This window comes from Miscanthus floridulus, chromosome 17 (assembly GCF_019320115.1).
Source record: "Miscanthus floridulus cultivar M001 chromosome 17, ASM1932011v1, whole genome shotgun sequence".
NCBI lineage: Eukaryota > Viridiplantae > Streptophyta > Magnoliopsida > Poales > Poaceae > Miscanthus > Miscanthus floridulus.
The window spans coordinates 29,208,572-29,224,769 of NC_089596.1; the positions used below are offsets into that span (position 1 = coordinate 29,208,572).

The window sequence follows — 16,198 nt, forward strand, 5'->3', positions numbered from 1 at the left end:
AAACCTGGCGGTTGAATCTATGACCTCGTCTATGCGAGGTAAGCCAAAGGGGTCCTTAGGGCAGTGTTTGTTGATATCAGTGTAATCAACGCACATTCTCCATTCATTATTCTTTTGCGTACAAGAACCGGTTGGCTAACCACTCCAGATGATACACTTTTTTGATAAATCCGGCTGCCAAAAGCCGTGTAACTTCTACCCTAATCGCCTCCTTTTTGTCGCGAGCGAACCGTCGTAGCTTCTGCTTGATAGGTTTGGCCTTGCCGTTGACATTCAAGGAGTACTCGATCAAGTTCCGAGGTACACCGAGCATGTCAGCAGGTTTCCATGTGAACACATCCACGTTGCTCCTCAAGAACCTGACGAGCGCGTCTTCCTATTTGGGATCCAAGTTGGCCCCGATAAGGGCTGTTTTGCTAGGATCACCGTCGACCAGCTGGATCACCTTGTGCTCCTTGGACTTGATGTTCTTGCATGGAGCCTCGAGCTCTGAGATCTCCTGGTGGTCGGTCGAGGTCTTCTTGGCATCGAGCATGGGTCTGGGCCATGCGAATAGAGAGGTCATGAGCCTCTGCTATTCTAAAACTATCATCTTCACATGTATAAGCTGCGTACACGTTGCCTCAGAGGGTTAGAAACTCCTTTCTTGGTAGGCATCTTGAGCACCAGATACCTATAATGAGGTATGGCCATGAACTTGGTGAGCGACGGTCGACCAAGAATAGCATGGTAGGTGCCGTCGAAGTCGGCGACCACGAAGTTGACGTAGTCGGTGCGGAAGTGGTCCGGGGTCCCAAACTGCACAGGTAGCGTGATCTGCCTGAGAGGTGTAGAGCTCTGTCCGGGGAGAACACCCCAGAACTATGCCTCGTATGGCCTGAGGTCCGCCTAAGCTATCTTTAGGGGCGGGCAGACCTGTTCTTGAAACAGTATATCGATGGAGCTACCGCCGGCGATCAGTACTCTGTCGAACTGAACCTTATTGATACAAGGATCAAGGACCAGGGAAAAATGCCCTAGCTCAGGTATTGCGGCCCATTGGTCCTTTCTGCTAAAGGAGATTTCGTGGTGAGACCACGGAGGGACCGTGGATCGGTGAGGAGATGGTCGGTGTTGGCCACGTTCAAGCAAGCGCGGGGTGAGCAGCTTGTGTTCTCATTTGGTCTCGATGGACACTTTGCCTCCGATGATGGTGTGCACGTGATCAGTTGGCTTGACGTATTTGTGATGAGGGTCTGCATCATCGTCGTCGTTATCATCATTGTGCTGTTCCCCTGTGTCGTTAGGCTTGTCGGACGTATCCGGAGCCTGTTGATGCGTGTAGATAGACTAGAGGACGCGGCAAATCTCCATGGTATGGTTTGACTTGGGATGGAGCTAGCAAGGGCCCTTTCAATGCTTTGGCGTAGTTGTCTTCATAGTTACGACGTCCGCCACCCTTTTTAAAAACGGTGTTGACCACGCTGTCGTCTTTTGAGCACGCTTGCTCCTGTATCGTCATTGGCTGTTACGCCGCTGATTACGTTGGTCACGGTGGTCGCGAGAGTCGTTGCGCTGGTTGCGGCGGTCAAAAATTGTCGTTTCGACCACGGTTGCCGCGGTAGTTTTCGTCGCGGTGTGGGGGGTGGTCGGAGCGTGGAACTCTTGCTGCTTCTCAATATTATCTTTTTAAGCGTCGTCGGCTCCGGCATATTTCTTAGCGGTGGCCAGGAGCACTGTGACTGAATCAGGTCTTGTGGAGAAGCTTGTCCCTTAGGGCGTCGTGGAAGCGGAGGCCGGTGATGAAAGCCTCGATTGCCTCGTTGTCGGAGATTGATGGGACCTTGATGTGCATCTCCGAGAAACGCCGGACGTACTCGCGTAGTGGCTCATCTTTTCGATCTCGAATCCATTGCAGATCATATTTATTGCCTGGTTGTTCACAAGTAGCAATGAAGTTATTGATGAAGGCTTGCTTGAGCTCCTGCCAAGAGTCGAATAGTTTGCCGGTAAGCTGACTAGCCATTGGTGACCCGCATGGCCAACAGCGACTGGGAAATAGTTAGACATGATGTGCTCGTCAACCATGGCTGATCTGCACGCAGTCTCGTAAAGCATGACCCATAATTCGGGGTTTTTCCTTGCCGTCATACTTCTGAAGTTTCTCGAGCTTGAAATTCTTGGGCCATATGACTTGGTGAAGGTGTGAGTAAACTGTTTCAAACCCGGCGGGCCGTGGGCAGTGTCATATTCCATACGGCGATAACTTTCATGGGATGCTCGGTCGTCGGCTCTCTGGTTGATGCGAGCGCACAGATCGCGTCCACCGAGGTAATGGCGGAGATCATTATTGCCATCGCGGTGATCTCGATTGCCATCTAGATTAGCCCTGCGACCGTGGTTATCGCAGCGATTGTCGCGGTTGTCCCAGCGGTCATCATCCTGGATGTCGCGGCGGTGGTTGTCATCCTGGCCACCATCATGGCCACTGTTTCCACCTTGACGGTTGTCTAATGGGTTGTTGTTGCGCGAGCCACGTTGGTTGAGTGGCTATGAGCGACTTGGGTGCTAGCGGCTGTGGCTTGACTCGACTGAAACGGATGGAGCCGAGCTTGGTTTACAATCTCCGCGGTCTAGGCCATAGCAGCCGTCAGATAGGCTTGAATTTTATCATGAACTGCTTGGGTTTCCGGGGTGTTGGGTAGCCGTTGCATTGTTGCCATGGCGACGGCTATGTTGGCACTTGGAGTCCTGAAGACCTGTTTGTCCCCTACCCTGTCGAAAGCATCATTGAGGTCACATGGCTGGACCCTTATGCGTCGTGCCTCCTGGTCTGCTTTGGCTTCGATTTGTCGGTGATTAAACCGGTCAATATTGCGTGCTTCGCGTGCAGTCCTTTCTTATTCTGTTTTGCCAACTACTGGCGGTTCGTCATTGCTGACAACATGGATCAAATCCCCTCGTCTTGGCGGGAAAGACGGGAATTGTGAGAACCCCGGGGCATGGTCTAGGATATCCAGATCGTACTTGACGCCTTCATCTTCGTGATGCTGAAGCTCGGTGTGGACAGATGCATTAGATGCGGTGCCAGACGAGGAGCTGGAGTCGCCCTCTTGGACTATGTGGACGGACCCTTCTTGATAATCTTCAATCCGGATCATGTTGACGAAGTTGCGCGGCTTCAGCTGAGGTCGGTGCATAAAACATAGATCCAAGCGGCGTTGTAGGTTGTAGGCGTAGCTAGAGGCAGCGTTTGGCAGGCCGTAGGGCTGGACCTGGTGGTTCTCCATTGAGGCTTCATACTCGAAGAGCCGAAGACCCATCGCGAAGGCTGGCCGGCGATGAGCAGAGCGCCCTTCAAGAGTAGATGTGACCACGAGATCTGTACCAAGTTGTGCAGGACGACTGGTCTGAGCTGGTCGGGTAGATCTATTGTGGGGAGTGGTTATCTGCTCATTAGGTTGACTTTGAATCATACTTACCAGAGCTAGGGTTTCAGCGAGTTTGGTGCCGACCCAATCAATGGAGTCGAGTAGGTCGGTGTTGTCGATCCACTTCCCTTTGTAGCGGGGAAGCGGATGATGAGTTGTCGGCATGGCTGAAGGTGATGTAGGCATGGTCAGAGCCAGATGTACCGTGGTCGGAGCCAGATCCATCATGGTCAGAGCCATATCCGTCGTGGTCGGAGCCGTAGCCGATGCAGGTGCAGCAGTGGTCGGCGCAGACTGAATCCACGCTTCCTCCAGGGTCATGGCGATGAAGTCATCGGAGCCGGTGGTCCTGGTGATCTGGCCAATGGTGAACGTGAAGCCGTTCGGCGTAGCCATGGAGCCGGAGATGATGACCATCTTGTTTGCTTGGAGAGCAGTACGCACACCCCCTACCTGGCACGCCACTGTCGGTGAAATATGGTCGGCAGTCTACCTAGGGGTATGCCCAAGGTAGTAGATTGTCGGCAGACAGATACACAAGCCACAAACAAGACGGTGACGCAAGACAGACACGAGGTTTTATCCAGGTTCGGCCGCTAAGAAGGCGTAATACCTACGTCCTACGTCTAATTTGTATTGCTGTATGTCAATGAGAGATGTTTTTTAGAGGGGTCCCCTGCCCGCCTTATATAGTCCGGGGGCAGGGTTACAGATCTGGAAACTAACCCTAGCCAGTTACAATTGCCATATGTGGCCGGATAAGGATTCCTATTCTAACCGACTAGGATCTTGATTGATCGCCAAATCCGCCTTGACTCCTTGCGTGGGACTCCGATCAGGTTAGCTGGGCCGCACGTCGTCTTTTGGTGGACCGGACCCACCGATCTGGGCCGGCCCAAGCTTAGCCATAAGGGTATAGGGGTTAATACCCCCACAATCACTTTGATAAATTAGGTTAGAACATAGGGTTTCATTAATTCATCAAAACCAAACTAGAGCTTTTAGGCAGGGGACGCCAGATCTAGGTCCAAGAAGCTCGGATCCGGAGGCCTTGCTCGCCGCCAGTAGTCCTAGCACTAGAGAAATTATTGCTCAAGTATCGACGAGGAGGGGAGGAGAGGAGGGGGAGAAGGAAGCAGCTGCGGTGGGCCTTGTTGGGCGCCGCAGCGGGCCGCCACCACCGCTAGTCAGAGAGCAACGGCGGCGGCCGGGGAGGTGGCGCAGTGGTGAGCGGTCTGGTGGTGGTGGTGGGATCGCCCCTGAGTCGCCCTGTACGGATGAAGGGGGGAGGTGAGTTGAAGGAGCTCAATTCATATAAGACACGACATGGTGTCATATGTTTGAGTTTCTCATATTTTGAAATTCATTTTTTTGAATTGTACAAACGATCTTAGATGGAAAAACAACGTTTTAGTTGACAATTTTTTTATTAGAAATCATTTATGGTGAGTTTTAATATTTTGAAATAAAAAAATTCAAATGACCTCGGATGGAAAATCTTCCAAACCAAAGTTGTAGACCTCGATGAGAACTACAACTTTATAGTTTATGACTATTTCATTCGAAATCATTTGAGGTCAAGTATGGCTCAAGTTATCACAACTTAAATTTCAAATTTGCCAAATGTCCTCGAATGAAAAAACTACCAAAACCAAATTTGTAGATCTCAATGAGAACTACAACTTTGTAGTTGATGACTTTTTCATTGAATTCGTTACGGTCCCAAATATTCATTTTAAAATTCTAAAAAGTGAATACTAGGGGAATGGATGTGCCATGTAGATACAAGTGACTTTTGGGGGTATAGTGGTCAGAGAGATACACACGAGGCCAGGTCCTTAGGTTTGAATCTCACTACTACTTCACGCAAAAAATCACGTAATTTTAGGATTTTGGACATACTAATCACCGTCGGCTAGTAACACGAACCGGTGGTGATGATAATTGTCATCACCATCCTCACCGTCGAGGGCCAAAACCAGCAGTGAAAAGGGGTTTAGAACTGGTTGTGGTGACTTTTTTTAGTAGCGGTAGGAGATTGATCAAATTTAATTATGTGGCTATTGTGTGCACCTGTTTTGAGTTTGAAAGGTAAAACTTGAGCTACACAACTAGACACATGCTAGGAAGCGAACAGGCTCGGACAACCTGGCCATGACATGGGTGGTGCATTGCTAACGAATTGCAGCTCCAAACTCAAACCAAGATAGGTAAGAGTGAGTGACGATGGACAAAGGGACAAAAGAGGAAAGATGATGGTGAAAGTGAGGGATGATGGACCAAGAAATGAAAGAGAACGGTGAGTGTAATTGATGACAAAAGAGGGTGAAGGGACGAACATATGGTGGAGAGAGCGAGAAACCGAAGACAAATATAAGATTGATCCAATTTAAATAGACGGTAACTGTGTATACCTGCTATGAGTTTTAAAGGTGAAAGATAAGGCATGTGCTTGAACGCACACCACAATGTGAACAGGCTCAGATGATGAGGCTATGAATGAATGGTGCGATGTTAACGAAGGTCTCGTAGCTTTAAACTCAAACAAAAGTTAAAAATAAAAGGGCGACTAGCTAAGAATCGACGGACGGTGGACAAAGTGAAAATGACGAGAGGGTGAGCGACGACCAGATGGTGAAGAGAGCGAGAGAGTAAAAAGAAAGAGTTTTAGACCTTTAAAAATTACGTGGCGACATAGATATGGATTTTTTGAGTATTTTTTCTCTTAATTAGTAATTTTTAAAACTTAGGACTATGATTGAATACTTCGTCAGGGTCTCAGGGACAGGGATCTTCTGAACTCTTGAAAACTTGTGCGCGTCCTGGTCTGTGGCCTCTGTTTAGAGCCCGTGTCCACCGCAGGATCCTATCCAGGTCCGGGCCCAAGCAGACAAGACCAACACAGGCGGCGGCAGCCAGTACAACAGCAGGGACACAGGCGCGCACCGCCCAGCCCAGCCCAGCCCAACCCAACCCAACGCGTCGTCCTCTGTGCTCGCCGTTCAGCTGAAAACGGATATTTTTCGACCATATTTAAAATCGAATCTGTTTAGAGAGGTTGATTCAACATTCGATATTATATCCGTATCTAAATACTCAAATTACATATTTATAATGTCGATAACCAATCGTATCATATCCGACATAGTTGACACTATTTATATTTAAATCCAAATCCAAACAAAAATATAAAAACAAGTATAATATCAATAATATCAGTCCGTATACGATCCGTTTTCATCGCTGCCCAACAGCACAACACAACTACAAACGCGAAACGCCCGCAGCCGCAGATAATTTTACAGGTCGCCTCTCTGCTCTGTGCTCTCTACTCGCGGATAATTTTACAGGTCGCCTCGCCTCTCGTGTCTAGTCTTCCCTCTCCGAGCACCGCAAATCCAACTCAAACCCAACCCGTCCCCGACCGATCCCGCAAAACCCTAGCGCCGTCGCCTCCCTCTCGGTTCCACTCCCACACCGTCCTCTCCATCCCCGCCTACGCGCTCGCGCCGCAGATCGGGAGACCGTACGTCGACCGTCGGAGATCGGAATTCTGGTTTTTTCCCCTTCCGCGTTCGCGTCGGCTGCTGCGTCGGCGATGGCGGGCGGCGGGAGCAGGCGCGGCGGCGGCGCGGCTGCGGAGGAGCCGAAGATCGGCAGCGGCAACGTCTTCGCGGCGCTCGAGACGCTCAAGAAGAAGAAGAAGAAGCCGGCGGCCGCGGACAAGGCGGCGGCCAAGCCCGCCGCCGCCAGGGACAGGGAGGACCCCAAGCCGGAGGTCTTCTGGGCGCCCGCGCCGCTCACCGCCAAGTCCTGGGCCGACGTCGACGACGACGACGACGACGACTACTTCGCCACCACCGCGCCGCCTCCCATGCCCGTCTGGGGCGACGCCGCCCACCGCGACGCCGCCAAGGAACAGCACGCCGCGCCCGCACTGGAAGAGGTCTGTCTCGCTTCAATTCCATCCCGTTTTCTTTCTCCCTTTATTTATTGTGCTTTGTGGATAGCTGAGTCTCACAATTCGTCAGGCCAGGATTTCCTTTTCTTTTTTATTATTACGTAAGTCTATGTTTATGTTCTATATATATGCACTCTTGATATATGCACTCTTGATGTTGGTATGGAGAGCGATCTTAAGACAATTGCTCGCAGTCGCTAGTTTTAGTATCATGTTTGAGTGCTTTCATGGAATAAAATTTGCCTAGTGGGTCATAGGTATCCTGCACTGATTTGGATGCTGAATGATAAGGCTATTAGTTGTCGTTATCCGTTGTCAAAACGCTGTTAGCCGTTATATCCTCGGAACATTTGAATTAACGCTTTACACGGTAAGCAAGTAACGGATTGCGGTTTCAGGTTACTAGATTTCATCAAAGAATTATAAGCCTTGATTGTACATGAACGGACTTGTTATCAAAATTCCTGCTGTTGCAGGCTTGCAGTCATAGGATCGTAACGTAAGTTGATAATAATAATCACGCACATGTGGGAAGTAGAAAAAAAAGAAGTATGACGTTAATGGAAATGGGGATGCTCCTCTTTTCAGAAAAAGCTTAGACGGTTATTGGATAGGGAATCAACAACACGTAGTGGGCTCCATGGTAACAAAAGCAACTTCAGTGTCCTTAGAAATCGAGAAATTTTAATTCTTGCTGTTGTAATCGTAGCATTATAACGCTTGCTGAGAATTGCACACATATGGGAAGTGGAAAATGTTGCGATACAAATAAATAACTCTGTAAAAACTTGGGTAGGTTAGGGAATCAGATAGGGAACAAGCAATGGCTAGTGGGCTTCATGGACACAAAAGCAACATCAGTGTCCTTGGGCAGTCAAGCTCTAGTAGTCTAGTTACAGATAGATTGGATTGCTGGATTAGTGCCGCCTGCCTATTTTTGATATGCAACTAAAATATCTTTACAAGGGTATGCGTTTTTATCTTTGCATGTGGCCATATTGATTCCTTGATTCTTGCCTTTTTGTTTCTAGATTTGGCATACCTTTTGTACTAGTTTAGTACCTCCAGAAATCTAAATGCATTCCTGCATACGATTAATCGAAATAAAGCAGGGCTGACGAAAAAACTTTGTACACATTGATTATTGTTATGAAATAATGTCTCTCATTTATATTGTTGGACCATTTGTGAACATTGCCGCCTTATTGTGATATTATCGATTGCGTCTTGCATCTGCATCGAGTTTAAATTGCATTGAGTTATGTACATGAGTGGATCAGAACATCAGAAGTTCTTTTGTTTAAGGTGTTATATATATGCTACCATGCTACTATGTTAGGTTTAGAGCATCATAAGAGGCCACTACTGGGTTGTTCCTATTTCAAAATATGTTCGAGCATATTGTTCTGCATTTGTTAAGTACTCTTGCCTCCCAAGTCATACATCGACTGAGCTTATTTTGTCTACCTTTCCATGTCTTCCATTTTAGCTCTATATGCTGTCAGTTCTGTCTAACTATATTATGCAATATTCTTACCTGAATATACCATGTTGTTTCTCTAAATGCCTCTTACACATTGCAGGAGATTGAGAGTGAAGATGATGGCCTTGATGATGAGGTTGATGATGATGCCGATGAGGACCATGAGCATGAAGCAGAAGATGCTGTCCCTGCTGAACCAACTGTGAAGAATGCTGCAGCTCCACCTGCACCACCCAAAGATACTGAAAGACAACTTTCCAAGAAGGAATTGAAGAAAAAAGAACTTGCTGAACTTGATGCTGTTCTGGCCGAGTTGGGCCTTGGGACATCAAACAATTCCACTCAAGATGAATCCAATGGTAAGTTCTAATACATGCTGTTCTCTTTCTCCAAAGAATTTCCCTTCAGGAATAATTCCATGAAAACTGAACAAACTCAATCTGGTCGTGTTGATGCCTTACCGGTTGGCCATGCTGGCTCAAGATTTGCCACTTCCTTTATGGTGATGCTGAATCTTCTGTTGCAGGTAAGAAAGGTGCAGATCAAGCTGCAGATGGAGAGAAGAAGGACGATGCACCTGCTCCTCTAGAAAGCAAGAACTCAAAGAAGAAGAAATCTAAGAAAGACAAGTCTTCAAAGGAGCCAAAGGAAGTGCATGATCAGGCTGATGGGTCGGAAGAAGCAGCTGTTGCAGAACCTGATGAAGATACAGCTTCTGTGGATGTCAAGGAGCGCATAAAGAAGGTAGCCTCAATGAAGAAAAAGAAGTCAAGCAAAGAGATGGACGCAGCAGCAAAGATCGCTGCATCCGAGGCCGCAGCAAGGAGTGCCCGGCTTGCTGCAGCGAAGAAGAAAGAGAAGAGCCACTACAACCAGCAGCCTGCGCGGTGAATTGCCCTGATTTTGGATCTCTTCTAAACTTTTGAGCTCTGATATCCCCTTGTTCGTTTTGGACCTGCAATAAACTTTTTGAGACTGTTTTTGACTTGGTGGAGGTGCCGTCTGATGCTCGTTTTGGGAATTAAAATTATAGTAGGTACATAGGGGGCTGTCTTGTCGCTGGAGTCTGGATGGTGTAATGAGCTCTGAACTGTTTCGTCATATGAACCCTGCTGACTATATGGAAAATGTGGGATATACCTATCCGGCTTGAATGTCTGCAAATTGTTCTTCGTTCTTGTGTCATAGCATTGGTTTTACATATCCTTTGGGTAGTGAGCAGAGCATTGAGGTTGCCATTTACTGAGAATCTAGGGCTGTTGTACTGGTGTTTTACGGGAAACCGATTCGGCTGCCCCCGGCCTCGTCGGCTTTTGGCCTGCGGCGTGACACGGCGCGGCTGCGCGCCTGCGGGGCGGTGTGTGAAACGAAAGCGGATTCTAGCGTGTTTGGAGTCTCTCCAGTAAGGGTTGCCTACTTGCCTGGGAAACGGAGCGCCCCAAAGGCCTTCGAGTTCTTTTTTGAGTAGTTTCAGGCTTTCAGCTCTACTCAAGGACAGCAAGAAATGGCTCTCCAAGTCTCGATTTTCGTATTTTCGTGGCTCCTTCCTCCTTTAGCTCCCGCAGCTTCTTTGGTGAAGCCCTCGCTAGCACCGGTTGCCAAATAGGCCTTCAGTTTTTATTCCTTTCATGGTGAAGCACTGTAGCCCCAAGCTAATTCCGGTTGCCAAATAGGCCTTCAGTTCTTTTCCCTTTCATGGTGAAGCCCCTCACTTGCTTTGATGGAGTTTTTTTTCCCGCTGTCAAACAGGTCTTAGTTTTCCTCTTGCTTTGATGGAGAGGGTAACATTTTTAGGGATGGAGAGAAATTTCAGGGAATGAGATCTGTTACATCTTTGTTTTTTTCCCTCTCAATCCTCTTTTATCTTCTACAACTAAAAAGAACAAAGTGTGGACACTGTTTTGGTGCGACAATTGCCTTGGTTCGTCCGTCTGCCATCCCATACGATCGATCCCACCTCCCACGCTGTCTAACGGACGAGCGATAAAAGGAAAGGCGCGATAAAAAAAGAAACTGTCATCCCGGCGATCCCCGTCTGCTTTGAAGGAGATCACCTGAGGCCACATGCATGGAAGGAAGCAATAATCATGAATGGAACAATAATCATGCATGGAAGGAAACCATAATCATGCATGGAAGAAAACATCAGTGGTGCCAAATAAAAGATGTGCAGGTTATACATGGTGAGACTGGTGAACCTGCTGCAATTTCCTAAATGAATATTCCCACCATTAGTATATAGGTCCATTCCCCTGCGTTTCTTCGTGCTCCCATTATCATATAATATGAAAGTATTGTCGTGTTCATCACCACTTCCAGTTGACTACTCACATTATCATATACTTCCTCTACCCTAAAATATAAGTCATTATAGGATGCGTACAGGTCAAACTTTCTCAACTTTGACTAGGCTTGTAAAAAATACATGCAATATTTATATCTCCAAATAAGTGTATTATAAAAATATATTCAATGTTCTATGTAATGATACTAATTTTGTATTATAAATATTAATATTCTTTTATATATAATTGGTCGAAGTTAAAAAAAAGTTAACTTCTCGGGAAGCGAGAATGAATTCTATTTTGGGACAGAGTGAGTATATGAAAGCAGTGTTGAAAATATTTTAATAATCAAGTTTATCTCTGTCTGATTGGTAAGCTTAGACATCATAATGGCATCAAAAATTTTGACTCTCATGCACACCCTCATGGATCAGTGCAAAGCATTCCAATCCTACAGCATACACAAATGACAACCTTAAAGTTATGATATTTTCAAAAGGTGGACAATAAAGACCATCTTAGACGTTCTGACATTAGAGTATATACGTGCAGACACATTGAAACGACCCTGATTTTCCACGAAGGGAAAATCCATGGATTCGAGTTATAATGTGATAGTCCCAAGAGATCACTCCATCACATTATCATATATCAGTTGATATTACAGTCATACATCGAGAGAATACAATTTACAAGGTTTTACAACACTTGACATCATACCTAATACATGGTTAATCTAGCGGAAACGTATACAAGATGTCTTCGAGGTGAAGGCTCCTCCTTCACGGGTACCATCAGAGTTGGCGTAGAATGTCAGCGGGCGTAGACTTCATCTTCTAAACCAAACTCGAGCGTAGGAACGAGACCACCTAATTCTTCCAACCTTTACCTCACTGTAGGCTAGGAAATCTACACACCGCCAGATGTGTGCAGGCCATGGTCAGCACCGATGAGCTTTAGTGGAAAAGAGAAAATAAAGGGATCTGGTGATCCTACTATTTGGCTGTGGTTTTCCTATGCAGGTATCATCAATATTATAATAATAGTTCATCAAGTTTTAATCCATCTCATCCACACACATTCTCCCATCCCATTCACACACATCTCACCACACCTTGCTCACAAGTCGGCAGGCTCAACTCCCTCTCGAGCCTGTCTCAACGGCCCACGGCCGGAAGGTAATAACACCTAGAGGGAGATAGAAGACTCATCTCACTAGTCCGGTGCAGCAGAACACAAGAAAGGTCCATAGCCGATAAGTCGGCATATGTATCGATCGATCAACCAAACACTCTGCGGAGGTTTCACTATTCCACCAGATAGCCATCCTCAGTGCTCTAGATCACCTAGGCAGATGCCAACCACCATAAGCCTAGAATGATACCATCCTGCCTCTCGACCCCGGCCGTCGAGAATGTGAGACATAGTACCAGGCCAAGGGGTCTACTATGTTGTCTCGAGAGGGTGTGGGTGCCTCGCCCGTACCTCCCTACACTGTCCGCTTACAACCTAGCAGTAATGGTACCATTCTACCAAGAGTTAGGCAGTCTCCCCCCCATTAGAGAGCGAGTGGAAAGCAAAGGTTTCCTATGGTCCAGTTTACCAGCCCATCAGTTCCTAGGTTTGACCAAACAGGAATCTTCTCATAAGGGTTTCCATTGTACGTGCCACCACAGCACCTCCTTCCCGGGGCTCCACCCATAGAGCTCACACCCTGGGATCTCCTCACGTCATTTTGCCCGCCACAGGTATCTCAAGTTGGGAATGCCCAGGCCACATTCCCCGGCAAGACTGGTCCTAAGACTCGTCGTGCATTCCTGTTTGATCGACTCAACTCTCACCACACACCCAAGACACACACAGCACTCTCCCCGGTTATCATCACATTTTACCATATTATCGGCACCAAGTGCCATAGCCACTCATAAACAGTCCTCCACCATGCATCACATCACAGATATAATGCATAGTAGAAGTAAACAGTAAGTAGCATGAGGCAAGTGGGTCTAGCCTATCAACGGGTGTGTAGGGGTAAGAGTTGCAACAAGGTAATGGCTTTCAAGCAATTCTACCATGCAACCTATCATAGTTCATTTGTAATAAGTAAAGCGCTAGCAATTCTACTTTGCGATGCCTAATAGGATTCTATATGAGAAAGGTGCTGCCATGACACCTGTGATGTCGAGGTAGTAGTGGTACAAATCTTTGTTAGTTGATGTAGTCAATCAGCAAGGTCTCCTCTTCCTAGGGTCCTGTCGTCGATCACGTTCTCCTTCTCCATCGGGTTCCGATCCAACGTTGTCCTCGAGGCAATTACCTCCAAAACACACTCAAGGCAAGAGAACAAACAATATTCCAAAAAGGCGACAAGACCCAGAAGGAACACAAAGAGGAAATGACTTGGCCCTCTTGGCTGATGTTCGATCCATGGGCCAAAGAAACAGGAGTGGTTGTTCACTAAGCACGGGCTTAAGTCAAGGCCTAGCCTGTACTTCCCAGGCCAACTATGGTCGACCTGTACAGCTTCAAGATAAATGGCCAAGACCTCAGCTCATCCTAAGCAAACACCACGGCTCATGGTCTTTCGATCCGGGCGTCATAGAGATTGACGTGAATCGAAAGGAGCGGCTATACAATTCTGGTCTCTCTCAATCCGTACGCCATTGTAATTGACGAGGACCAAGAAAGGGTGGGGCAAGAGAGAAAGGTATGGCAAATGTCTACTCCTTCCTATACACACGCCATGGCAAAGGACGAGGCATCGAAAAGGAGCGACACACAAAAGGACACGAGTGCCCAATCCACTGGTAGGGTACCAAGACCTAGGTGCACTAAATGCACTAAGACACCCTAGGGTTCTTAGTGGTGCGGTTGTCACCGCAAGAACCATAGAAATGCTATGGTCCAATTAGGTACAAACATACAATGGCTTAAGCACGAAAGAACCAAAAGAGAAGAACACGAGATTCGCCTTCCTTTGATCCACTCGCCCTAGAAGCCGACGGGAAACAAAGGAATGGAATCAAGAGCGCAATAAACACCAAACAAGCAAGGGGCTCAATCCACATCTTACTGGATTGACGAGGATTGAGAACCAAAGAGAGAGAAGAATGGGATCTGTACTCTTTCGACCAACTTGTCATGGAACGAATGAAGGTTGGAGAGAAGAGATATAGTCCCACGATCCAAACCAACTCATAGGGCATCACGGCCGTGCAACTAATGGCACAATGCTATTCCCTCGGTTCGCAGCAGTGCGGTTGTCATCACTTAGATCCGAAGGAATGCTATGGTCAAGGTGGTGCAATCATATAAGGTGGCTAGGATAAATACAGGCGAAAAGAGGTAGAGCCCGATGGTCATGGCGAGGGGACTCGCGGCCATGAGCTTATCCTACACGAGTTGGCATCCGTCTTCTACAATCATCATATCCTGACTCATCCACTAAGTTAGGCCACAAAGGGCTCATTGTGTGCGGGTGATATCCGCACCAATGTTCAGTCCACAATGGTCAGGTCCTAGGGCCGAATCGGATTACTAATAATTGTAGTACATCGGAGACAACTAAAAGCGAGAGAGCGAGTTATGCTTGCCATTACGGCCACTGTGGGGCGAACCCACGACCGAAATGGTCGAACGAGGTACTATCCCTCGACCGGCTTGAAGGCACGGTCCTTAGGCAAACAAACACAACATAAGAACAAGAATCCCGACAACCCAACATAAGAGCTAAGACACGACCACACAAATGGAGTAGCACATCTCCATAGCAATGAGGGAACCTACATAAGGGCATGGCATATGTGGATTTAGATAGGCATAGATCGTGAATGACAGGTGTAAGATCGAGTGTATGAAAGAGCGAAGGGAGGGCTTTCATCGGCATCGGGAATGGCGTCCAACTAGGATTCATCCTTGCGGTAAAGGTGAGGATGCCCAGGGGTGGTTGTAACCTGTCTCGGAGGGTTGTGGCTTCTTCTGGCCAGCTAAGGCCAGCTACGGCCTGCTGTGGCTAGCTGTGGCTTGCTACGGCTGGCTACAAGTGGCTATGGTTGGCCAAAGGCTGGCTATGGCTAGCCGAGCATGGCAGCAACTGGCTAAGATGTGCCTACTACTGTCAAACATAGCTAGAGTTAGCGATGAAGGCGTTTTGCAAGACGGTAGGGCTAGACCATAGGTCTAAAAGAGAGGCGGGTATCGGCCTCGCATTGTGCGGCATAAAACGGGTGGACAAGGACATGTCCATGGCATAGAGCTTGATTTTAGAAAAATGTGGGAACTAGTTTCATATTTTTCTGAGGTCGTATGAATTTTCTATGATTTTCCGAAGTTAAATCCATTTTTTGAAAAAGAAAAAGGAAGGGGTGAACCGGGGCTTGACACGTGGCAGCGCAGGATTGGTCCAGCGGTAACAATGGCTGATGGGTGGGCCCTCAGCACTAGTCACTGACATGTGGGGCCGATCAACGGTCAACGTTGACCGGTCAATGGTCAACGACGGTTGGGCTCTTATCGGGCTTTATTGGCCGGGTCACGGCCCGGTCTGGGCTGGGCCAGCCCGAACACGTGTCGCACAGGGAGGCCACGTGGCTTGGTCTAGGCCCTTAGCGGGTCGATCCATGTGGTGCTGGTCCATGGTGGACCACGCGGTGTGGGTCTATGGACCGCAGAGCGGGTCCGTGGTGGACCACATCCATGCGGGCGCAGCTGAGTGCGGTGCATCGTGCACCCAGCGCACGTTGTGATGGGGTACTTTGGCTCCCCTGCTTCCTCTTCCCACGGTGGAGGCCATCGCAGTGACGAGCTTGCACGCGCAAGGGCGAGTTGGCGGCCCCGAGGCCGGATAAAGGGAGATAGGGCCTCGTAGAACCGCACTGAGGGCGTTGAGGGCTGAAGGACGGCTATTGGTGCTTCGGTCAGGTGGTGCGTGGTGGCGGCGGCTCGGTGGCGTGGTAGCGGCTTGGCGGTCTTATGAGGGCGCTCGGCGGGAGACAGTGAGGTGGCAGCGGGTTGCCAGCGAGACTCCAGGGGCGCATCGGCTCACCGATTCTCGGCCAGG

The 16,198-nt window shown here is 48.2% G+C and overlaps 1 protein-coding gene across 1 annotated transcript; it reads left to right on the forward strand.

Moving 5' to 3' along the window:
- The first annotated feature begins 6,725 nt into the window (after positions 1-6,725).
- On the forward strand, positions 6,726-10,902 carry LOC136517969 (uncharacterized). Its single transcript, XM_066511625.1, has 3 exons — positions 6,726-7,356; positions 8,955-9,213; positions 9,381-10,902. The coding sequence occupies exons 1-3, from the start codon at positions 7,009-7,011 to the stop codon at positions 9,743-9,745; spliced, it is 972 nt and encodes a 323-aa protein (XP_066367722.1). The 5' UTR covers positions 6,726-7,008; the 3' UTR covers positions 9,746-10,902.
- Positions 10,903-16,198: the final 5,296 nt, after the last annotated feature.